Source organism: Monodelphis domestica, chromosome 3 (assembly GCF_027887165.1).
Source record: "Monodelphis domestica isolate mMonDom1 chromosome 3, mMonDom1.pri, whole genome shotgun sequence".
Taxonomy (NCBI): domain Eukaryota; kingdom Metazoa; phylum Chordata; class Mammalia; order Didelphimorphia; family Didelphidae; genus Monodelphis; species Monodelphis domestica.
Genome location: NC_077229.1, coordinates 102,389,812 through 102,414,192, shown reverse-complemented (window position 1 = coordinate 102,414,192; position 24,381 = coordinate 102,389,812). Strand labels below are relative to the sequence as shown.

Below are 24,381 nucleotides of genomic sequence, written 5' to 3'. Positions count from 1 at the left end.
CAGGAAGATTTCCAAAAAAACCTGAAAAGACTTATATGAACTGATGCAAAGCGAAGTAAGCAGAACCAAGAGAATATTAAACATGGTAACATCACTGTTGTGTGATAATCAGCTGTGAATGACAACTACTTTCACAATGCAAGGATGCAAGACAACCCCAAGATGCGCATTATGAAAAAGGCTGTCCACCATTATAGAAGAAACTGACAGAGTCTGAATGCAGATCAAAGCAATCCATTTTCCACTTTATTTCCTTCATGAGTTTTTTCTTGAATGTGTAATGTCTTTTCACAACATGACAAATATGGAAATATGTATTGCATGGCAGCAAATGTATAACATATTGCTTGCTGCCTCAAGGAAGGGAGAGGAGAGGAAGGATGGGAAAGAATTTGGTTTGCAAAATGTCAGAAAATAAATGTTAAAAATTGTTTACATGTGTAATTGGGAAAATGCAATGAAAAAAGATTGAAAGGGTAAACAGTTCTAGGTTACTGGAATGATAAAGAACCTTGTCCCTTTCCTAGGGGGGAAAAAGTCCTATCAGTAGGTTAGAGTGCTTATCCATGCAGGAATAGTTTGCTAATGATTTGGTGGGATGGTTGGCAACAGTGGAGCAAAAAGGAGTGGGCTACTTTCCGAGAATTTGGTATATAGTATTGCATTGATTCATCTGAGTCTTCAACACTCATAAACATCAGGATTGGTTTGATGAAACTGAGATACAACACGGTATGGATCTTTTCTCTGCCATTTGTGCTAATTTTGGCCTGACAATTAACACCAAGAAAACATAGATTTTTCCATCAGTCAGAACCACATTATCCATACGTGGAACCTTCATGGAACCTATAGAAAATGGAGAAATTTTGAATGCTGTGGATAAGTTCATCTACCTTGGCAGAATACTTTTCAGGGATGTCCACAGAGATGATGAGGTTAAGGCATGCATTACCAAAGCTAGCTGAGTGTGAGAAAGAAAAGTAAAGGTGTACAGAGCCATGGTGCTGACCTCATTGTTGTACACCCCATGCCAGGAAACTGAATTGCTTCCATTTGAATCGTCTTGGGAAGATTCTGAAAATTGCCTGGTAAGATAAGATACCAGACCTAGAGGTCCTTTCTCAAACTAAACTACAAAGCATTCACATTCTGCTCAGAGAGCACAACTCCAATGGGTTGGCCATGCTGGTTCAATGCCAATCGTATATTTGCCTAAATTACTATTTTATGGAGAACTCATGCAAGACAAGCACTTACATAGAGGTCAGAAAAAAAGTGATACAAGGACACTTTCAAGGTCTCTCTAAAGAACTTTAGTATCAAATGTGAAGCATGGGAGACACTGGCCCAGGACCATTCTGCATGGTGTGCCTGCATCAAAGAAGGCACTGTGGATTATGAGCAAAGCAGAATTGCATAGCTCAAAAGAAATGTGAGGTGCAAATTTTGAGACATCACCCTCCCCAAATATTTATACAGACTATTCATGTCTGACATGTCGGAGAGACTTCTAAGCTTGTACTGGTCTGACCAGCCACAATTGGTAGTGACCTGACATAGTCACTGTGTTCCTCTTTGAGCAGGAAGGACAAGCACCAACCACCCCATGAAGTCATTGATTTCTATTTGACCTATTCTGATTTTCAAAGATTCTATTTCGTGAAAAAGGTTTACTACTTTCTCTTCTAAGTTATTTCTTCTGCCAATTCTTTTCCCCAACTGCTTTTATTTTATTTGTAGAACTCTTGCTTCATTTTGTTCATGTGAAAGTCCATTTTTTCCCTTTGATTTTCTGCTTGCAGTTGTTATGAAGTTAGATTTGCAACAATTTTCTACCCTGGATAGTATTTTCTTTTATTTACTCATCCCTCCAATATTAATTCCTTAATTAAGTCTTTGAATGAGGGCCAGACTTTACTCCTGCTACATTTTCATATATGGCTGTTTCCCTGCATAGCCTCACGGAGGCCCCCTAGTTCCTGAACTGACCTCTACCTCTCAAGATTAGGCTCTCATTTGACAGTTGTGATTCAGAGAGCTGGATCTTTAGGGCTCCTTCTGGCATCTCAAGTTAGAATGGTAGAGACTCTAAAGTCCCTGAATTTGGACTGTCCCCATTGGAGCACTGTGCATTATAAGCTTTGGGGTTTCCAAGGTCCTCATTCTAAGACTTTTTGACCACTCTGGTTCTCTCTAAGGAGAGCCCTCTGCTCTTGCTGCCTCCGGTCACAGATCCTTACAAACTATGCGCCATTTCCAGGCATGCTGGTACTTTGTGTAAGCTGTTCCTTTCCAATTATTACCTATGCACTTCTGTATGACCTTTTATTGAGCAGCTTTGGAGTAGAAGAATTTACTATAGTTTCTCATTAGGTTTCTTGATCCTTATTTAGTCTGGAATGAATTTTCAGAATTTTACTGCAGTAAGAACTGAGAGTTGTGCCTCCTATTCAGTAGCCATCTTGGTAGGAAGACATGTATTTGATCCCTATTATGCATTTAATTCTCTGTTCTACTTTCTCCCCCCACCCCACTCCTTTAGACTATGAGCTCTTTCTAAGCAGAGATTGTTTTATTCTTTGTTGATTTATTCAAATGAACTAAATCCCAAGACTTGCTACCTATTTTCTGTTCTCTTAAATCCTTAGCTCTGGACAGTCTATTTCCCTCAGTAGGTGATAATGGGTAGGTGGGACACCCAATTTGGGGAGATACTGAAAGGCCACTCTAATAGAACTTGTTCTCTGCCTTTACTAGTCCCACACGTCTAAGTTCCATCATCCTTTCTGCAGAAGGCTTTCATCAGTCCCTTCTTTACCAGATCTCCTGAGATTTTGTGGTTTGGGACTGCAATTGATTGATAGGCTTTATGGTTCATATCCCCAAATCTCTTGACTTTTAGAGCTGGCTTTGCTGGAGAATTCTGGGGACCAGTGCTATTAACGATGAGACTACATTGTCTATCTGAATATTGGCCAAATCAACAAAGCCAGAATCATTAATTAGCAAAATTGGTCTGACCACAGAGGAAGATGGGACCCAAAGGGCTAAATTAGAGATTAGCAAAAAAGCTCTGGAAAGTGTGAAGCTGAATTTATCTTTTAGCATGTAGTAGGTACTCAGAGGTGCTCCCTTGAAGCTCAAAATATGGGACTCTCCTAATGTTAGGACTTTAATTTGTATTATTAGCATTTCATCACCATTTCTTTCATGTGTTTGTGTGTATGTGTGGTTTGTTTGTTTTTTGCTTAATCATAACCTTTTTCTAAAACAAATGCAATGGAACCACAGTGTAACCTCAGAGAATATGGGGCAGTGTAGAATAATGGAGCCTCAAGATTTATAGCCCAAAGGCCTGGATTCAAATCTTAGGGCTTCTGTTTATTGGGTAATTTGGGACACATAATTTCATGTCTCTGGGCATTTGTTTCCTTATCTTTAAAGCTGGATTGTTCAACTATAAAACCTAGGCAAGAAACTTATAGACCTTAGGACAAAAGAGGTTTTCATCACTACTGCCTATCAGAGAGGATTCAGAAAATTAAGAATAATTGGGAAGTAAACAGCTAGTGAAGTAAGTGGTGTTTGGGAATGAGATTTGGCTTTCTGGATCACAGCTTAAATATAGGAATGATAGGCTCCTGATCAGAGATGAAATGCACTTATCAAGGGTTGACAAGAATATGTTTTCTGGTGTCTTACAAATCTGAGGATGATTTTTAACTGAAAGGATAAAGAGAAATAGAGAACTGCTTGTGTCGATTCATCAGGCTAGACACTAGGAAGAGTAATTTTAATGGCAGAAAAAGATCAGTAGTAGGGATTCCAGAAATTGAGAGACAAAAATCTAAGAAAAGAACAGATTTAAAAAAAACCCTCTGGCTTTAAATGATTTCTATCCATAACAGGTGATCCAGTTTTCTAAGAGGAAGAGGATGGGAAGACAGGATCAGCCTTCTATTCTGTGTATAACAGAATAGAAGTACTTTATCTCCTATTCTGAAGAGTTTCATTCTGAAACTGGTTCTATTCTGTTAACCCTGTAATAAAGAGCTTTCTCTTTTTTATCAGCAGCTTAGCTGGAACCCTAGGGTTCATTCAAAAGGTACCAGTTGGCCAAGGTCTGTCCCTTGTTTGGTATGGGTTTTTCCTGCCTAGAATGCTCAAATGAAAAGGCAAAGACTAAGGCTTTGGTGGGGAGAGAGGCAATGGGTCTTTGTATCTACACCAAGCTTACCACCCTGCTTTAAGTGAAGTGGATTAAAGATGGTTACAACCTTGTAAGTTTCTAAAAGGTTAGGAGACTGGATCAGCCTCCTGTTCTGTATATAAATCATCTAAAGCCAGAGGGGTTTGTTTGTTTGGGTTTTTACCTGTTCCTTTCTTAGATTTTTGTCTCCTCTGAATTTCTGGAATCCTTACTACTAATATTTTTCTGTCATTGCAATTACTCTTCATAGTGTCTAGCTTGATGAATAGACATAAAAGTTATGGAGTTCTGAGAGTGAAGTCCATGATGATTTTTTTAGCCAGCCAGTACAGCATTTAGGAATGACTTTAGGGACCCCTCTCACAGGTAGCTGAGATTCTAACTCGTCTAGCAGATATGCTACATTTGGACAGGAACTTGATAGAGCAAATGCTAAGTGGAAACTACATTAGGGTTGAGCCTGCTTTCTTTAAGGACCGAGGTGGTAGAGGGGAGAGAGTGTCCTTCAGGTGGTAGGTACTTCTAATCTATAACTTCACAGGTGGAAGGCAGGGAGGAGGAACAGCAGAATGGGGGACTCAAACTGGAAACCTGAGGGAGAAATGTAACTAGTCTGGCTTTGGGAGAGTGAGTCTAGAGCTTTACATAAATGCACTAAATATAAATTATCTCTAACATAAAAAAAAAAAGAGCTTCTTCCATAGGAGGCAAGTTTAGCCTCATAGGTAGACTTGTTGGAATGAGGCCCAAGACAAAAAATGTCTCTCTGTGTACTCTGTAGACTTGTAAAGATCATTTGAAGGAACTAGATGAGTCTCAAGAAGTCTTAAATCTTAAGAAGTCAAGTAGCTCTGGAATCTTTGAAGAGCTGCCATATCAGAAGAGGGATTAATTAGACTTTCTCTGTTTTGTCCCAGAGGATAGAACTAAGAGCAATGACAGTTGCCAAGAGATAACTTTAGACTTGACATAAGGAAAACCTTTCTAATGATAATGGACCCAAAGTAGAATGAGATACTATGGAGGTTCCCCACCTCTGGAGACTTTCAAACAGAGGCTGCATGACCAATGGTTGGGTGGGATGTGGGGGAAATTCTGACTCAATCTTAAATTGGTCTAGGTGGTCTTTGAGGTCCCATCTAACTCTGAGATTCTGAGATTCTATATTCAGATGATTTGCAATGTGCTGTGTTAGGGAAAGCACTGCATTTGGGGGTCAGAATACCTCATTTCTAGCTCTGCCTCTGGTCTTAGGGTCTGGGGCAAGCCACTTCCCTTCTAGGAGAGGAGGTAAATTTCCTTCTGGGGCTTCAGTTTTCTTTTAAGGTCCCTTCTAGGTCTAAATCTTTGATTGTACCTAGCACCTTGGTTTCATCCATCCTCCTAGTCCACTTCCCCCTACTCTCATCCCAGCCTTCAGGATGGTGGCCCATCCCAGGACATCAGTTAGTCCTAATCCAGTGTAAGGTAGAGTTGAAGTCAATGTCCCAGTGGGTCTGTGTCAGGTAAAAGTATCCTCTCTTTATTCTATTCTATTGTGAATACTATTTGCCTATGCCTATAGTGGTTCTTGGGATAAGAGTCTCTTATGTCTGGGCCAACTAGAGTTTGAGGTTCTGTCTATGGCTAGGTCTGGACTGGCCAGTCAATAGCCATGTCTATCCACAATCAGGGTTCATCTGAGTGGCCCAGGCTGAGCCAGATTGAGCTGGGTCTGGCCAGGGATAGATCTGTAGTTGGATTTGGGGTAGAGGGTGGGGGGTTGTCAAAGGCCCAGATGGGCTCATCCAAAGTCAGAGTCAGGCTGTGAAAGTTCAGGTAGAAAAAAGCGCTGCAAGGCCTCATCCAGGAGCAAGGGAGGTTGCGGACGGGATGGAGGTGGCCAGATTGGTGGGAAGGGAATTGGTTCCACCCGGGGCAGGGGGAGCTTCAAACGCCGTTTCAGGAGGTTCTGCCCATATCGGCTTCTCTGGTAATTTATCATCCTAGGAGCTGGGGAAGAAATCAAGCAGTAAAGGGAGAAGAAAGAAGATGAAGGCTGATGAAAAGGAAGAGAACCTGGGGGTTGGGAAGGAGATTCCGGAATTAGAGGAACTAGGAGATTCAAATTGTGGGGTAAAGAAGGAATGTAGCTAGGGTGTCAGGAGACAGGGTTGGAGAGGGACAGGCCCAGGGGAGTGGAATGAGAGGTGGAGGTCAAGTTTAGGTAAATTACTGGGGTCAGAACTGGGGGATAAGATGAAAAAGAAAAGACAGGTAAGGGAGCTGACTCCCAGACACTAACACTCTTTACTGCACCCCACCCCACCCTTCACCACCCCACTCACCATCCAGGACTCCCAAGGTATCTTTATGCTCCTGAAGTCGAAGGATTTTTCTGCTTTCAATAGAGCTGGTAGAAACGGAAGCCCAGCTGAATCTAGCCCAACCCTCACACCTCCCATAATCCCTTCTCTTTCATATGCTTCCCTATAGTCCTTCTTACTGGTCACCTAGCCCCAGTGTTTCTTGAAACTCTATCCTCTTCTTGCAGGTCCAACTCTTTTGCTAAGGCCATTTCTCCTGTAGATCCCTCTTTTTGTCCTAGAATTTGTCTTGTCTTAGAACCTAGTCTTGTCCCTTCTAGTCTCACAGCCCTTCCTCCTACTTTTGTTTTCTCAGCCCCGACCCTTCAGCTGTCCAAGGGTAGGGAAAACAGAATTTAAAGGTGAGGATTATACACCTCTGACCTTGCAAGATATTAGGCTCACCGGGCTTAGAACAGGGAAAAATCTTAGAATTCATTTTGCATTCGGGAAACATCAAGAACCACCACCACCAAAATGATAAAAATGGGTATGGCAAAATGGCAAAGAATTAAACTTCAAAGAAGAGATAGAAGATATGTCCCCCTACTCCTTTACATAGATATGGAATCTTTTGTGCCTCCCCACTAGATTTTTGTCAGATTTTTTTTTCAGTGTTTTGATACATTTGGTTAATTTTTGTCTCTTTTTCAATTTTGTTTCTTAAAATTTTGTTATGAGGAATAACTGAGAGTGGAGGAGAGGAACAAGAGGGACTCTAAGTGATATAACAACAAAGGATATCAATAAAAATTCACTTTTAAGAATCATTTAGTCCAATCCCTTCCCTTTCCACATGAGGAAATAAGCTCAAAGAGAAAAAGTATCTTACCCATGGTCACACAGTAGTAGAACCAGGATTCCAATCCAGACCCAATGACTCTTTCTACTCCACTTTAAAGCCTCTTAAGGTCACAGGAGGAGCAGAGAATTCACTCATCGGGGTAACTAATCAGAATTTGGTTGTCTATGCATCAGTGTTCAGAGTGTGTGTGAAAAAAAAATAAGGGATGTAATATTGTATAATGGAAAAACTGACCAATGAAAGTCCAGTCTTTAAGGTATGGTTGGATGTGTGCTTCCTGGTGGAATACATACAGAAAATGAGCCCGATTTCCTCCCAACATGAGACTTGAGGAACCTTCTTTTATCCATGAGCATTTAAATGAAAGGCCTGTATCATGTGATGAGTTTTCTGACTGGTTGAGGAGCCAGAACTTAATTCTCATACAAAAAATCTGAGAAGGCAATCTTCCTTGGAATCTTTCAAGTGAAAGGTTGGTTGGAGGGCTGGAGCAGGCTGCTCCATCTCCGGCCTTGCTGCCATGTGTCCCTAAACATAGTTTTATTTCATGCATATTCTTTCCAGATCTCAGGTGAATAAGTATCTGTGAGAACTGACTTATGGGCTAGGCCCTAGTTGACTGATGTGACTTTCACATTTGATCATTGACTGACCTACCTACATAAGGGGACATTCCCATGTACCCCATACCAGTTACATTTAGACAAGGAAGGCAAGGCTCTACTGATCAAAATCTTGCTCAACCACAAAAATCAAATCTAAGAACAGAAACCCAGAGATCTGAAACCAGGCTTGTGCTTGTGCCTGGGACTGTAGAAATGGAGTAATGCCTGTGGTCCTTCCAATGCTTCTATTCCTTCTTGGTCCTTCACCCACAATCCTTTTGGGTATATGGTTTGTGGCCATCTCTCTCTAGAATGAGGCAATGGGAATCCCAAAGGGTTAGGAAGAATCCTTTTGGAAAGAGGTGGCAAGGACTTCTGGGAAGTCCTGTCAAGTGAGCTCAGTGGACAAGGGAATGAGTCACCCAAACTACAAAAGATCTACCTGGGTGCCATGCAAGGGAGAAAGTGAAACAACCAAAGAAACAAACACATTTGCTCCCATGGTTACTGAGAGGACAGCCGGGATCGCAAACCAGGGATGCTGACTGAAATGGGAAGTTGTAAGACTTATAGTAAAATGGCATAAGGCAATAATAGGGAAACGGGATGAATGGCTAATAGATGGGGGTGGAGCTCAGTGTTGTTTCCTCAGTTATCCTACAGTTCCTGACTCGCATGGGGTTAGTTAGGTTTGGGGTTGGCAGACGAATGTTCTGTAGATCTCTTCCAATCCCGAGCCCATCCTACGCGGGAATGGGCAGACCTCTCCCAATGCCTATGGGATTATGGGTAGGCCAAGTATTTCCCACGGTCAGTTCCCTTTAAGCAGCAAATTCCCTCAGAGACAGTCAACATGCCACAGAGAACATGGATTATTGTCATGGCTCTGAATATCCCGACTGGCCACCTCAGCGCTGCGCTTCACTGACATTGTTCCTTCATTCCCTAACTGGGCAAGCCAAGAGGGACTTTATTGGGAATTATTATTCTATTACTATTATTTTTGCTGGGAGGCGGGAGGAGCAGGGGAGAAAGCCCCGGAAGAGAGGAAAGCGAAGTTAGGAGAAAACCGCAAGCTCTTCGTTCTTCCCTCCCTCGGAAGCCCCCAGCCAGATTCTAGGAAGTCTGTTTTCTTGTAGCAATCATTCGATTAAAGGATTCCCAGAGAAGATATAGATAGAATCCCAAACCTGACATTATGTAGCAAAAATACCAGAACAAACGCAATGGCGTTCTGGGCACGGGCACTTGAAATCCTCGACCACAGCCAATTTCCTACTCCAAAAATATGCGTGTTGGAGCCCTTGGGGGGGGGGGGGGGAGCAGGGAGAAGGGAAGAAAGACTAGATGGAGCATAATTAACCCAAGATTCCGCGTCCAGTCACCCCTTCTCCGCTCTGCTTCCTAGAACCTCCCGGAACAAGCCAAAACCCGACTTGGCTCGGGTCAAAGACTTGACTTTGGGGGGAAAGGCTGGGTCAAGGTCCAAGGACGACTCCCCTGGGAGATTTTGGGACCCTATTTAAATTCAGTGAACTGGAGGAGGGATTCTCTTTGTGATGGGCCAGTCTGCAAATGAATTCTTTCCCGTCTCTCTGAGAGGATGGTTAGGGACAATTTGCTTTCATTTGGCCGAAGGAAAAAATAGAGTGCGCCTACTCGGCCCCACCTCGTGGATAGTCCTGCCATTTGTCACCAGTGGACAGCGTCCAAAGGCCCCTTCCCTCCTGAGGTTACAAGCTTGCATCTCTGTTACACTGTGTTGTTCAACTGGAACAAGAGGGGGAAGCAGGCACTGACTGACCTCTTAAAACCTTTGAAGGGAGATGGCTGGGCTGAGCTTGTAAAATCCAAGGAGCCTGTGAAGCCCAATGGCCGGAGTTCGGTGCCACCCACCTCAGCAGCAGGTAAAGGACAAAATGTTGACTCCCCGGGAAAATGGAAGAGATGCCAAAACGGATAGGAGGCCCCGGAGGCAGCACATTCCTCACCTTGGTCTTTTGTTCAAAGCTTCGTATCTGTGGTCTGCAGCAGTCAAACAAGCCCTCTTTTCTGAGGACCCCCAAAGCGACGCGCCCTTGAAATGGTCCAGGGGGGAGTTAAATCGCCCCATCACCGCATGAGAACCAGGCTCTGGCGCAGGACTATACTGAATTACAAATGTCAGTCACCAGCGACACGGCCGATTAGAGATCGTGGGGAAAAGACTTCACGGGGTGTGAAGGTGCCCCAACGGGCAATGCCATCACAGAGAATGCCTTAAAGGGAGAAGTCCTCTAGTCCTATGACTAGAGATTCACCTCCTCCGCTGTACTTACTGAGCGACTACAACGGCAAAAGCGCAAACACAAGCCACTGTCCGATCCCTCCAGAATCACCTCCGTGGGGGGTTTGATTATAGCTCCACTGACCTCGGAAGCTCGTTTTGTGCGGCTTTTCCCCAGGAATGGGAGGGAAGGCAAAGCATCCCCTGCTTATCGCTCTCTGGCAGCTGGGATAATTGAACGACTGAAGGGCTTTTAGTTAAAAGCTTGACTCAAAGGCTTCACTTTCAATATCACTGGAAAGCTGGGTGAAGTTGCCTTGGCTCGTCTTCATTTTAAATTCCACTATGCCATAGGGCAGTGTTGGCGGAAGTATTTGCCCTTGTGTCCCGCTTCTGGGGGAGCGGCTCCATTCCCCCGCTGTCCAGCAACGCAGGACATTGTTTTTTGTTTGCCCCCGGCTCTGTCCAGCCATCCAAAGGGAGCACTTCCTCCACTCTTTGGGGTAATTTGGGGGGCTCACAGGCAGCTTGAAGTTGCAGTTTGGGCACTCGAACTTGAAAACCTTCACCAATGCTGCCTTAGGAAAAGGGGTCCCCTCAACGTGTATTTGGGAAAATAAAATGACTTAAAAAAATTTTTTTAACAAAAAAGGAAAGGAGTCCCCTTCCCTCACCCATCTGCTAAATACACATTTATCTGGGCTGGAACGGGGGTTTGCACCTTTGACAATGATTGATATTGCACTTACCAGCTGAAGTTCTTTTTAAAGGCAAGACTGTATGAAAGGTCATTTTTTTTTTAAACCCTTACCTTCCATCTTGGAATCAATGCTGTGTATTGACTCCAAGGCAGAAGAGTGGTAAGGGCTAGGCAATGGGGGTTAAGTGACTTGCGCAGGGTCACACAGCTGGGAAGTGGCTGATGCTAGATTTGAACCTAGGACCTCCCATCTCTAGGCCTGGCTCTCAATCCACTGAACTATCCAGCTCATTTCTTTTCTTAACCTGCTCCAATGTGGTAGAAAGGCAGGAAGGCATGGGCACCAACCTCATGCACAACCTCTCAGCCCTCCCAGTTCCAGCTTTTATCCCCTTGGGGAAATCTTTCTCAGGTCTCCACATTACTCTCCATTCTCCCTGTGCCCACACAGAGGAGGCCTTCCTCAGCAAGAATATAAGAGGGCACTCTCTGATTACCTTGTCCACCTATCTTGAGCTCCCACAACTAGAACAGGGTGGTAGAGTTTGCTCTAGACATCTGGGGGGGTCGATAAATGAATGCACATAGATATTATAGCAGCAAGTACAGGAAACACTGTGTGGTTTGCAGAAGGGAAGACAGATTATTATTTAGTGTATCCAGAAAGCGTAGGAAGGAAGGAGAGGATGCAGAAAAATGTAAGGTGTCCATTATATGTCTAGCCTCTCCCAGGTCCTCTTACCCATCATTCATAATGGTTTGTTGAACATAATCATATTATCATTGAGGGTGGGTGCAACCCATCAGTGATAGTATTAGAAGCCACAAATTACCTCTAGTTAAATCCCTTACAGGAGAAATAGTCGATCTCTGGTCACCCACATTTGCAGTGCAATAAGCCCAGAGGATATGCCACAAATAGAGTCAAAATGCTGATATATGGGAATCACTGAGATGTAGAGAGAAGAAACTAAAGACAGGAATATGACAGACCTTGTCCCAAAGGATTGGGGCAGATAAAAAAGGCGAATGTCAGAGGGGTATTGTACATCCAGAGGAAAGAGCTTTGTAGAGCTCCAAAGTTCAAAACTAGGAGCAATGAGCAGAAGACAGAAAGGAAGATTTTAGTATCAGTGAAAGGAAAAGGTTCCTAATGATTATAGTTGTCTAAAGGGAAAAAAAAAACCTGAACAGGAATGTACTGTTTTGTAACAAACTTCCTATCACTGAAAGTGCTCCAGTGGAGGCCATCAGATAACCATTGTTGGAAGATGCTTTAGAGAGTTTCTATTCAGATAATTTTGGATTAGATGTCTTGTAGGCACTTCAAAGTCAACCAGTCCGAAACAGAACCCATTCTCTCCCCTGCCTCCAAAAGCCAAGCCCCTTCTTCCCAACTGTTCTAAACGAATTCCCTCCAATTCAGCCAGGCTCACGACCTCAGCGTCATCCTCGACTTTTCACGCTGACCTTTCCTATCCTATTACCACACTATCTCTCATATAGGATGCCCCTGCTCGGGGACCGAAGAAGAGCCCAGGTCAAAGGGGAAGGGAGAGTAGAACTCGGAGGCAACCCTTTTTTCAATAGAACTTCACTTAGGAGGACCTCGAAGACACGGACACAATATATAGAACTTGGAATTTCTGATGGTTGGCTTGGGCACCCACTAGGTTCAGGTCTGGAAATGCAGGCCTATCCCTCTGAAGATGGGATAGTAATCACACTAGTGATCATTATCATCCTGCTAGTGATCCCTACCATTAACCAGCTCAGGTCTAGGTACAGAAAGATCAAGTCACAAAGGAGGTAGTGCCTTCCTAATCTGTGATCAGGCTCATTTAGGATGTTGCAGGAAAAATGATTACAGGTATAGCCAGACAGTGATCCTAATCTTCCTTTAGGTAAGGTTTGTCTTGCACATTATACATGCATTGTTATATTAGTAAGTATTAATATTAATGTTAATGAGCATGATTGCCTTTCTATCTTACTATTTATATTTTTATATGCACTATAGCTACAGCTAATAGTTGTATCCAGTCTGTTAGCCATGACATTGTAAGTTATTTGCCATTTATTTTAATATAAAATATATTTATAAGTTTTTAGCAAAAGTACAGTGTATTATAGGCCTATTGATACTGTCGTTTTGTTGTTTACATTTCCTCTTGCTGATTATGAGTATTTTTATGTTAGGGATGCTCATATATATGCAGTCTCTGACAAAGTGAAAAATTAAGATGCATCTTGATTAGAATGAAAGAAAAGAGTAGAACCTGGCTTGAAGGTTAACAACAACAACAAAACAACTAAGATCATGGCGGCTGATTCTGTCACTTCCTGACAAATAGAGGGAGAATGGAAGCAATGTCAGATTTTATTCTTGATCTTAAAGATCACTGCAGATGGTGACTGTAGCCATGAAATTAAAAGATGCTTGCTTAGAAAAGCTATGGCAACCCTGAACAGCACACTAAAAAGCAGAGGCATTACCTTCCTGAAAGGTCTGTATCCTCAAAACTATGTTTCTTCCAGTAGTAATGTATAGCTATAAGAGTTAGATTATAAGGAAAGCTGGATGCCATAGAGAATTGACATTTTCAAATTGTGGTGCTAGAGAGGACTTTTGAGAGTCCCTTGCCAGCAAGAAGATCAAATCAATAAATACTTAAAGAAAATAATTCAAACTATTCATTGAAAGGACAAATACTGAAGATGAAGCTTAAATTCTTTGGCCACATAAGAAACAATGGGGAAAAGTCTGATGTTGAGAAAGATGAAAAGCAAAAGGAGAAGAGATAGTGTCATGGAAGCAATGAATATCGGCTTAGAGAGACTTCAGGAGATAGTGGTGGACAGACGAGTCTGGCATGCTATGGTCTATGACAGTGATGTCGAACCTTTTGGAGATGGACTGCTGGGCCCCTCCAAAGATTGAGTGCTGTGCCTGCCCCCCCCAAGTGCTGGGTGTGCCCTGCCCCCTCATTACCCCACATAGGGGAGGAAGCGATCCCACTGAGCTGCTAGGTAGAGGGATGGATGAAGTGAGGAATGTCCTTAGTGAGTATAGAGAGGGGGAGGGGAGTGGCTCCAGCTCTCTGCTCCCCTCCAGTTCTGCCACCTGTGAGCTACCACCTTACCCTCTATGCACTCCCATTGGGCTGCTGGGCAGAGGGATGGGGGATGTGAAAAAATGTCATCAGGCACAGTGGAGAGGGGGAGGGGAGCAGCTCCTCCTAAGGCCCTTTGCCTTTGGAGGGGGGGCAGCCATGTGCCCACAGAGAGTGTTCTGTGTGCCATCTTTGGCACCTGTGCCATAGGTTTGCTATCACTAGTCTATGGAGTCACAGAGTCAGACACAACTGAACAACAATATACCCATGTATTGTCATGATGGATGCATATTTAGGTATACTTTGTGTAATTTAGACAGTCACCAAAGCAGTTTGTTAGGTGCTGCTTTGCAGTGTATTATGTAATGTTAATGAAGCTTGGCTATAAAAGGTACCACTGGATAATTACTTGTAAAGTTGGAATAATTATTCTACATAAGGTGTTGATATTTATCATATGGTTTAGGTGGTATATTTGTAGAACCCTATGGTGCTTCCAAGTGATTTTGCAGGAAATGGAAAATTTTTGACCTGGGAAAGGAATATCAATTTGGAGATCAATTGATATCTCCTACCCCATCTACCCTAACCCTTGGAAATGTTTCCATAGATGCTCGTAGACTGGAATGAAGATGTACTGGCATGTAGATTCTCAATCACCTGAATCAATCCATTGCCAAGTCTTGTTCATTCAACCTTTATGGAAAATCACATTCATGTGGTGTGCACATGCCTGTGTGCAAATATGGACTAGGTAGGTGGTATAGTGGATAGAGTACTGAAGCAAGGAAGACTCTTCTTCCCGAGTTCAAATGTGTCCTCAGATACTGTGTGATCCTGGGCAACTGATTTAAATGTTTGCTTCAGTTTCCTTATCTATAAAATGATCTGGAGAAGGAAATGGCAAACCACTCTAATATGTATCTTCGCCCAGAAAACCCCAAATAGGAAAATAAGGATTGTTGGATATGACTGACTGAACAACTCTGTGTGTGTGTATTCATATACACCCGTGTGTGTGTGTTTGTTTGTGTATAATTGTGTATTCCCTTCTCTCCACTCACACAGCTTCAACAGTGCAAATCTCCTACCACCAATTGCCTTCCAACTTTTCTTCCTGCCTTGTCTCCCCTGACTCCAAATCACTCAGCTACCAAGGTGATTTTTCTAAAGTATCAATCCATTTCTCTATAAACTCCAGCAGCTCCCTATTATCTCCAGGATCAAATATGAAGTTCTTCTTACCTTTCCAGTGTTGTTACACTTTGTCCCCCCCACCCCCCTTCATCAGTTCTACAGTCCAGCTAGAATAGATGGCTTGATGTTCCTTGAATGTGACTCTCCAAACTCTATGACTTAATTTCCAATGTTTTCGGTGCCTAGAAGGCTCTGCTCCATCAACCCTGTCCATTAGTTTCCCTGGCTTTTTTAAAGACTCGGATCAAATCCCACCTTCTGCCAGGCCCTCTAGAGGATTGTACCTTCTCTTCTGAGATAATGTGTGTCTAGCCATTTCCATGTTAATCTTCTGATTAGAATTCAAATTTCTTGAAGAACTTTTTTTACCTTTCTTTAGGCAGATAGGTGTTGCAACTGATAGAGTGCTGGACCTGGGATCAGGAAGATCTAAGTTCAAATCCAGTTTCAGATATATACTTACTAGCTGTGTGACTCTGGGCAAGTCACTTCTGTCTGTTTTAATTTCTTCTACTGTAAAAGTGGATAATAATTGTACCTACTTTGCAGGGTAGTTGTGAGGATTCAACAAGATAATTGTAAAGTGCTTTGCAAACTTAAAGGACTATATAAATGCTAGCCCTTATCATTAGCTGTTATTTGTATCAGCAACACTTAGAACAAGTGCCTGGAACATAGTAAATGATAAATGCTTGCAGATTTGACTTGGTGGCTTATGCCCACTTGATTCCTTGTGCTAGTATAAACACTGTCCCTGTGGGACTGCAATTGTCCTGGAGAAGAGAGTACTTAGGGGAGATGTAATCATTCTAAGTATCTGAAGGGATGCAGGGTGGAAGGTGTTTTCTTGACCCCAGAGAGTAGAGCTAAGGAGCAATGGGTAAAAGTTATTAGGCATCCAATTTTAGATGGTTATGAGAAAAGTTTCCTGACCACCAGTCATCCAAATAGCTCTAGGGACCTAGGTGGTGCAGAGAGAGCACTGAGCTAAGAATCGGCAAGACCTGGGTTCAAATCCTGCCAAGCTGTGTGACCTTGGGTGATTCACTTAACCTCTTCTTCAGCTTTCCCAACTAAACGATGGGGGAAATAATAGTACCTACCTTCCAGTCTTGTGATGAGAATCAAATGAAATATTTGTGAAACACCTAGTATACTGCTCAGCACACAGTAGGTGTCTAACAAATGCTTGGTCCCTTTCCTTTTCCTTCCACTTCCCCAAGGGATCAGGGGCTTCCTCATCAGGAGAGGGGAAAGGGATGGGGATGGGAAGGGGGTTCAGGGTTGACGGTGAGACTGTCTTCTGGGCTATCAGGGTGCTAAGGGCAGGAGACACCATGTGACTCCTCAGATCCCCTCCCCACCAGCCCCACAGCTTTCAGATCCTGCCACTGTTCGGGAGGGCTCTCAGAGAAGGGTGCTTGCTCACTGAAAGGTGGATAAGATATCCAGGGGCTGCAGGATAATACTGTTCGGCTTGCACTCTTGTAAGGCTTTCTGCAACTGGAGCCGGGTCAGATGCCTTTTGAGCCGCTGCTCACAGAAGTAGTTGAGAGCATCTATAGGTGAGATCCAGGTATCCTTACGAATCGGAGAGGGCTGGGGCTCCCGCCTTTGGGCCTTGAAGGCAAACCGAACTGACTTCTCGCCAAATGGAGCCCAGGCTGGACCTAACAAGGCGGGCGCCGAGAGGCTGCGGCCCAAAGGCTTTTCAGGGGCTTTGAGGGGCAAAGACTTTTCAAAGATTGAAGAATACCACTGGGGCTCAGACTTTGTCCTTCGCAGGCGAATTTGATCGGCAGAGCCGGGTCTAGGGAATTCTGGGGAGACTTTGAGGATTGGCTCTGGCCCTAAAGGAGGTGGCGGTTGAGGCTGCGGGGAGGGACGGGTTGAGATGGAGAGCCTGGAGGGCATATCCCTGGGAGATCGCCTGGGGATCTCCTTGGGTTTCACTGTGGTGGAGCCCCGTGGCCTCCAGGTCATGACTGGGGTTTTGGGTGGGATAGGGCTCTTGGCCTTTAAGAGGGCAGAGGTGGGAGATTGTGGGGGCTTGAGTTGGGGCTCTTCAGGGCCGAATTCAGGCAATTCTGTCAAGTTTAGCTTCTCCTGGTACCAGGCGGAAGTCTGTGGGTGGAAAGGCAAGCACTGTAAATGGACCAGGAGCACATGGTAAGGAGGGAAGGGGAGAGAGCCCAGGGAGTAGGAAAGGAGGGAGAGCCCAGGGCCATGATGGCTAACGTATAATATGGGTGCCAGAGATGGCCCACAGAGCACTCTCTGTGGGCACTTGGCCATCCTCCCTCCTCTGCCTCCCATTCATTATTAGAAAATCTGAGGGACTTTGGCAGAGCTTCTCCCCCCCCCCCTCCACCATGCCTGAAACTTTCCCATCCCTGGCCCCTCTACCCAGCAGCCCAATGGGAGTGCACAGGGGTAAGGTGGCAGCTCACAGGCAGTAAAGCTGGAGGGGAGCAGAGAGCTGGGGCCACTCCTCTCCCCCTCTCTACACTTACTGAGGACATTCCTCACTTCACCTGCTCCCTCTGCCCAGTAGCCCAATGGGAGCTCTTCCTCCCTCCCCTGTGTGGGATAAGGGGTGAGGTGGGGGTGTATCCAGGATGTGGGGGGAGGGGCCAGCAGTTCATCTCTAAAAGGTTCACCATCACTGGCCCAGGGGAATGGGAAAGCAGAGTGACATCAAGACAGGAGAACCAGGAATCCAGAGGATGAGAAATCACAGAGCATTGAGAACTGGAAGGTAGGAGACTAAAAGGAAGCTACAGAGGCTGGGCAAAAGGATGCTGGAAGTTTGAAGGCAGGGGAACCAGAATTGGGGGGCAGGAATATGGTGAATTGATAGCACAGGGACTAGGGAATGGAGTAATGGAGGGATTAAGATCACAAAGAAAGAGAGCTAGGGAATTGGGGATATAGAGGCAGGGGAGGGGATAATAGTAATAAGAGTCCAGGGGTATGGGAGATTGGGAAGGGAATAAGAAGTTGGGAAAATGAGGAAAGGGGTGGGTATAGCATATTAGGGGTAAATGGATGGGGTATTAGGGACATAGGACCTGAAGACTATGGATTGAAGGTACAAAGTCAGGGAGATAGAGGTTTGGGGGAAGAGAGGCAGGATAGGGGGTAATAGGAATAAAGATACAAGTTAATTGGAACATCGAGGGCTTTGGGGTAGGGATTTAGAGGTGTAGAGGAAGTGGGATTAGAAGGGGTGAACCTTGGCCTTGGGTGACCACAGTTAAGGAGTGGTGACACTAGAGTTATACAGTTTAGGTGTATGGAGGGATTGAAGATAGGGAAGCAAAGAAGGCCCTGGAGAGTATGGGGAGAATTGCATAATGGATGTATGAGAATGGGCAGATGGGCCAAGAACTTGGAAACTGAGTCCATAAAGGCAGGAGATGGGAAATTAGTGAGATGACTGGAGGGAAGTGGGAACAATAGAGGATCAGAAGAATACTAGGAGTCCTGGAGTAAGGAATGTTTCCATTAAGAGTATCAAGTCAGGTAGAGAGGAGAGGAGGGGAAAGGATTGATGGCAGGAATATGATGGCATGGGGAATGGGATAAGTAGAGATCTTGGGACAGGGGAATGGGGAAAAAAGAATAACATATTGAAGATGCAGGGACAGGGAGATGGGGGTTGGGGTCTAGGAACTAGAGACTGAGAACTGAGTTATCATAAGGTCACAGAGATGAAGGGTTGAAAATGTGTAGGCAAGAGAGGATAATTGAGAAAATGGGGTAAAAGGGATAGGGCAATGGGGAAGGGGTCGGAAGCAAGGGAATAGAAAAACATGAAAAGCATGAAAGACATTGGGAGGAAACAGGAACAAAAGGGTAGGAGGGATTGGGGCATATCCCTTGTAAGGAAGGGAGGGTCATCCCTACCTTCCGCTTTCTCTTCCCTTGGTCATAATCCACGGATCTATCCATGTCCCTCTAGAGAGAAGGTGGCAAGTCAAAAGGACCAGGCCTGTTCACAGACCTTCCCCATTTCTTTCAAAAAAGTGTCCTCCCCACCTCAGCATCCCTGCTCTCTTCCTTCCTCCCTAACCTTAAGGTCCTTAATTAGACATTCCAGCTTTTGCCCACAGCGCCCTCTTAGAGCTGCCTTGGAGTGTAGATTTTTTCCTTCTGCCCAAGAAATCATTTCCTTGAACAGGAAACCATGAGGATCCTTCAGGCCCATTTGTTCTAGGAGTTTCTTCAGTGCAGGTCTAGAGTCAGAGAGAACAGAATTGAGGGGGAGAAGGTATCATTTATAGGTGTGCAGTAAGAACTTGTCTGGCCTGTGTGTGTGAGGGTCTCCCCAGTGAGTGTGGATGAGTGTGGTCTCACTTTGGGTCTGTATGTGTGGTATATGTGTCCTCACCTCTGTTTGAGTCTCATCTAAGTGTATATGGTCTCACTTGTGTTTATATTGTCTTACCTGAGTGCATATGGTCTCACCTGTGTTTACATGGAGTATGTGACTCTTATCTGTGTGGAGGAAGTCTTGTGTGTGTGTGTGTGTGTGTTTGGTCTCCCCTCTGTCTCACCTGAAAGTGAGGCCTCACCTGTGGGAGGGGACTATGTGGATAGTCTTATCTCTTTGATTGGATGTCTTTACTACTACATAGGTGAGCTCCCTTGTAAGGAGATCTTACCTGTGTGTATGATTTCACGTATGTGTGGGGATGTTACCTGTGTGTCTCACACACAATCAGAGAATCTCCGAGTTGGAAGGAACCTCAGTGTCCATCCAGTCCAACTCAGACCTGAAAAAGAATCTGATCTATAAGATACCCAACAGTGTTAAATCCAGCTTCAGCTTGAAGGTCTCTAATGAGACAGCTGGGAGGCGCAGTGGATAGAGCAGTCTGGAGTCAGGAAAATCTGAGGTCAAATCTGCTCTCCCATACTTAATAGTTGTGTGATCCTGAGCAATTCACTTAGCTGCTTCCTGCCTCAGTTTCCTCAACTGTAAAATGGGGATATAGTTGTAAGAATCAAATGAGATAATATTTATTAAATCTCCTGGCACATAGTAGGTATTTATTAAATGCTTATTAAAATTATATATTTATATCTATACCCATCCCCCTAATATTTCCATAATCTGCCCAAAAAAGGAGAATTAGGTTAGCCTGGAATGACATGTTCTCATGTTTGGCTCTGTGATCATTGCTTCCTTTCCAAAAGTTCACTAATCATCCCTTTTTGTCCAGAAATCCAAGCAAAGCTTACGGTCCTAGAGTTTGTAGACTTCATTCTCTCCCTTTTTCTTGAAGAGCAGGACATTTCATTAAAGCTAGAGGTACGTCTCCCATTCCTCCTGATCTTTCAGAGATCACTGACAGTAGCCCATCTTGTCAATTCCTTCACAGTACTCTTGGATGTAGTCCATTCAGACCCAGTAAAGAAGTCATTAGAGAAATCTAGGGGTTTCATGTTTCTGCCCACATTACTAATCTTGGGTATCAACTACCTATTCTCCATAGTGGTTCTTTCCTTTCCAGTCTAAAGATCATCCTCCTTGGTAGAAGGAATAGAAGCAAAATAAACTCTGATGAGCTCTGCCTTTTCTGTTTCAGCTATCATAACTATGAAAAGTGATATCATCCCTTCTTTGAACCCAAAGGGTTTTAGTTATAACGAATCATGAAGGTATTAAGGATGTATTCAAAAACTAACTCTAATGAGCAAAGTGCTCATGGACCAGACTTATGGATATGTTTCTAATATTTCACATGATTGATTGCTGAGTCCTTAAATTTGGATGGGGTTAAATTTGGTTGATCTTAAAAGCCAAACCTCTGCTGTTATCTCTTGTGTGTAAGGTCACAGACCAGTTTTCGAGTCCTTTTGTTTTGCTTTGTGACAGATTAAATTTATTAAATTAAGGTCCTTTGGAATATTAAAGAGTCACACATGCATTCCTAAGATAAGGCTGGTGCCGGCTTTCCGGAAAGGAGAAGAGTCCTGGCCCGGATACCTGGCAACCTATTGTGTTATCATCCATCCTTTTGGCTTTGTCATTAAACTGTTAAAACTTTTGATGTACTGAATGGGTGATGGTCACCCTGCCACCTCCTCTTATGCAACTATCCTTAATAAATAGATCAACTCCCTCATTCGGAGTCAGTCGGACACTCTCTCCCTGACCATCGGAGTAGAGGCTGACAAGCTGAACGTGAAGCTGACTCCTGTGTTTCTGTGTCTATTTTCCCTCTTTATGTCCTTCCTAACTTCATGTTTAACCCTTCCTCCCATATTCCCTCAGTCCCCAGCTTCCCTTTCAGGTGCTCAACCCACACAAGAACATCTTATAGCTGCAGGATGGCTACAGAACCTCCTCTCGTCACCATCATAGCTATTTGAAAATTCTCTTTTTAAACATTGTCCTTAGCTCTCTTCACCAGTCTTGGCTTATTCTGAGCTTTACCACTCCTGATACTAATTTTGTTGTTGTTGTTACCATTTTATTGCTATCTTTCTATTTTAACATCACCTACATTTGGTGTTATTTGCTCCTCCTCTCCCAGAGCAAAGGATTAAAAACAAAAAAACAAAACAAAACAGAACAAAAAAAACAGGGGAAAAAAATCTCATAGTTTGGCAAAACTAACCAACACACGGAAAAAGTCCGTTATATACAGTGGTCCATGCCCATAGTCCCCCACTTCTTCTATCATATCTCATCTTTGGAGCCAAACTTGTATAGTTTCCCAGCACTCTGTTGCATTTATTTCTAGCTGTAGTTCTTTCCCTTTACACTGCGGCAGTCCTTTTCCTTTTTCTGCTAATCTCACTTTGCATCTGTGTATGGTCTTTTCATGCTTCTCTGAATCATATGCTTTGTTTCTTATCACAAAGTAATAGTCTATTACAACTTGTTTAGTTATTCTCCAATAAATGGGCAGAAACAACTTTGGTTTTCGTTCTTTGCTACTACAAAGGGCACATACACACACATAAATATTTTGGTGTATATGGAGTCTTTCTTTTTTTATTGCCGACCTCCCTGGAGTATATGCCTAGCAGTAGAATCTCTGGTCAAGGGATGTTTAGTCACTTTCTTAGCTTACTCTGATGTTCTTTTTATGGAACTGCACCTTACTTACCTTTGTATTCACCATCTGTTACCTGTCCTTGCTTCCATTTTCTGTGCTTTTTTTTTTTTAGAATCCAGGTTGTTTTGAATACATAGGTGATGTGCGTGTGCTTGTGAGGGAGGTTTTACCTGTGTGGAATCTGTTCTGAGCCCTTTCCTATTCTTTCTAGACCCTCTATCATGGTAAGCTCTTTGGTATCATGAGTTAAATGGTCATCTCTATGTAGTTGATTCCCAGGTCTATGTATAACCCTAATCTCTCAAATTCTACTCCCCTATTATCAAAGTGCCTGCTGGATATCATTATATATATATATATATATATATATATATCAAGTGCCTATAGATATCATTAACTCAATTATGTCATAAAAGAACTCATTATTTTCCCTCCATAATCAATCCACAAGGTCTCATTATGTGACAGACACTGTGCTAAGTGCAGGGGATACAAAGGAAAAAATGCAAACTCTCTAAAACAAGTCTCAGTCCCTTAAATCTGCCCCTCTTCCAGATTTCCTTATTTTTGTCCAGGGTGCCTTCTGTCCCCCATGTTTACCACTTCATGTTCAGCATCATCCTGTCACATATCCCTTATCCAGTCACTTCCCAGGTCTTATTAATTAATTCTAATTCCATTACATCTCTCATCTCTCCCCTTGTCTCCACTTACGTGGTCACCATTTGAATCCAGACCTTCATCATCTATCATATGGAATATTATAATATTTCTCCTAATTAGACTTCCTGCTTCCAGTCTCCCTTCCCCCCTCCAATCCATCCCACATACAACTGACCAAAACAGTTTTAAGCATGACATTCTCCTGTCTAAGGAGACCTTTAGAGATCATGGCAGATAAAGTGCTGTACTTGGAGAAAGGAAGACCTCAATTCAAATCCTGCCTCAGACCCTTACTAGCTTGGGCATGCCATTAAACTTCAGTTTCCTCATGTGTAAAATAGGGCTAATAGCACCTGCTTCCTAGGGTTGGTGTGATCATCCAATGAACTGTACCTGTGAGCTAGTGAAAATGCAAACTCCACTTGGCCATGACAGCCCTTTTTGATCTGGCTTCAGCCTCCCTTTCCAAATAGATTTTACCCATTTCTTCTTCACACTCTATATTTTTAGCCAAATGGGCCAACTCACTTGCTGGAACTGAGCCCTTAGCCTCTGGCTTCTAAGCCTGCCTCTTTTCCCATCCCTGGGATGCCTCCCTGCCTCACTTCTGCCCCCTTAGCTTCATTCCCAGTTTAGTTAAGGAACCAGGTCCATTAGGGAGTCTTCTGGTTCCCCAGCTGTCAAGTGTTCTCGATGCTCTTCCCCTTGGATAATCTAGTCTGTGTATAAGCTGTCTGTTTACAAGCTCTGCCTGTTTGAAGGCAGGAACTTCTTGGTTTTTTAACAGTTTTTGACTTTGTATGTCCAGCACTTAGCACAATGCCTGGCACGGAGCAGGCACTAAATGGACTAGTGTGTGTCTTACTTGTGCGTTAATTTCCCTCGCCAGGGACACCTTTCCTGGGTGGGTGAGTGGAGTCTCGAGAGTGGTTCCCCTTGTGCTAGGTGGCCAGGGGGGTCTCCTTTGTGCCTGGGTGTCACAGGGAGGGTCTGGCTTGCTCCCTTGTGTGGGGAATCCTTTTGTGTCTTACCTGTTGGGGGTGGTAGCTCTCCTTTATTTCTCTTCGAGGTCGCCCTCCTTTCTCAGGAGAGATCACACCTGTGCACGTGTGGGTGAATCTCACCTGTGTCCCTGGGGGTTCTCACTGTTGTCCCAGGGGTGGCCCACCTCTGTGCTGGGGGTCGAGGGGGGGAGGGGAGTATCTCACCTGCATCGAGGGGGTGAGTAGAGGAAGTAGGACATGAGTTCCAGGACCACGTCCCGGGAGCCCAGGGAGACAACCATGAGCATCTGCAGGGCCATCATCACAAATTTCTTCTCTATCTTGTGCTGGGGACCCCAAGGTGGGGGTTGAGTCAGTGTCAACATAGCCAGGTCTGTCCTAGCCCTTCCATGGT

At 44.0% G+C, this 24,381-nt stretch overlaps 2 protein-coding genes and 1 long non-coding RNA gene across 17 annotated transcripts in view; 1 reads left to right on the top strand and 2 right to left on the bottom strand.

Annotated features, from left to right (window-relative positions):
- Nucleotides 1-12,918, bottom strand: part of HGH1 (HGH1 homolog) — a 56,748-nt gene extending 43,830 nt beyond the window's left edge. The window contains exon 1 of the mRNA XM_007488751.3: nucleotides 9,960-12,918. The gene's annotated coding sequence lies outside the window, so the exon portion shown is untranslated. The remainder of the gene's footprint in view (nucleotides 1-9,959) is intronic.
- The window catches only part of LOC107651918 (uncharacterized), a 76,546-nt gene that overhangs the window by 5,571 nt on the left and 46,594 nt on the right, over nucleotides 1-24,381 (top strand). The gene's annotated exons all lie outside the window — the stretch shown is intronic.
- WDR97 (WD repeat domain 97) overlaps nucleotides 167-24,381 on the bottom strand; it is a 75,180-nt gene continuing 50,965 nt past the window's right edge. For 3 of the 7 annotated variants that reach the window (XM_056820693.1, XM_056820694.1, XM_056820695.1), the window contains exons 28-33: nucleotides 24,192-24,313; nucleotides 19,323-19,485; nucleotides 19,157-19,207; nucleotides 16,677-17,371; nucleotides 6,541-6,605; nucleotides 174-6,205 (exon numbers count right to left, since the gene is read on the bottom strand). In XM_056820693.1, the coding sequence (XP_056676671.1) occupies nucleotides 5,997-6,205; nucleotides 6,541-6,605; nucleotides 16,677-17,371; nucleotides 19,157-19,207; nucleotides 19,323-19,485; nucleotides 24,192-24,313 (1,305 nt within the window). In that variant the 3' untranslated portion in view covers nucleotides 174-5,996. Of the gene's footprint in view, nucleotides 6,206-6,540; nucleotides 6,606-16,676; nucleotides 17,372-19,156; nucleotides 19,208-19,322; nucleotides 19,486-24,191; nucleotides 24,314-24,381 lie in introns of all 7 variants that reach the window. The other 4 variants (XM_056820698.1, XM_056820699.1, XM_056820696.1 and 1 more) reach the window with 3 other exon arrangements.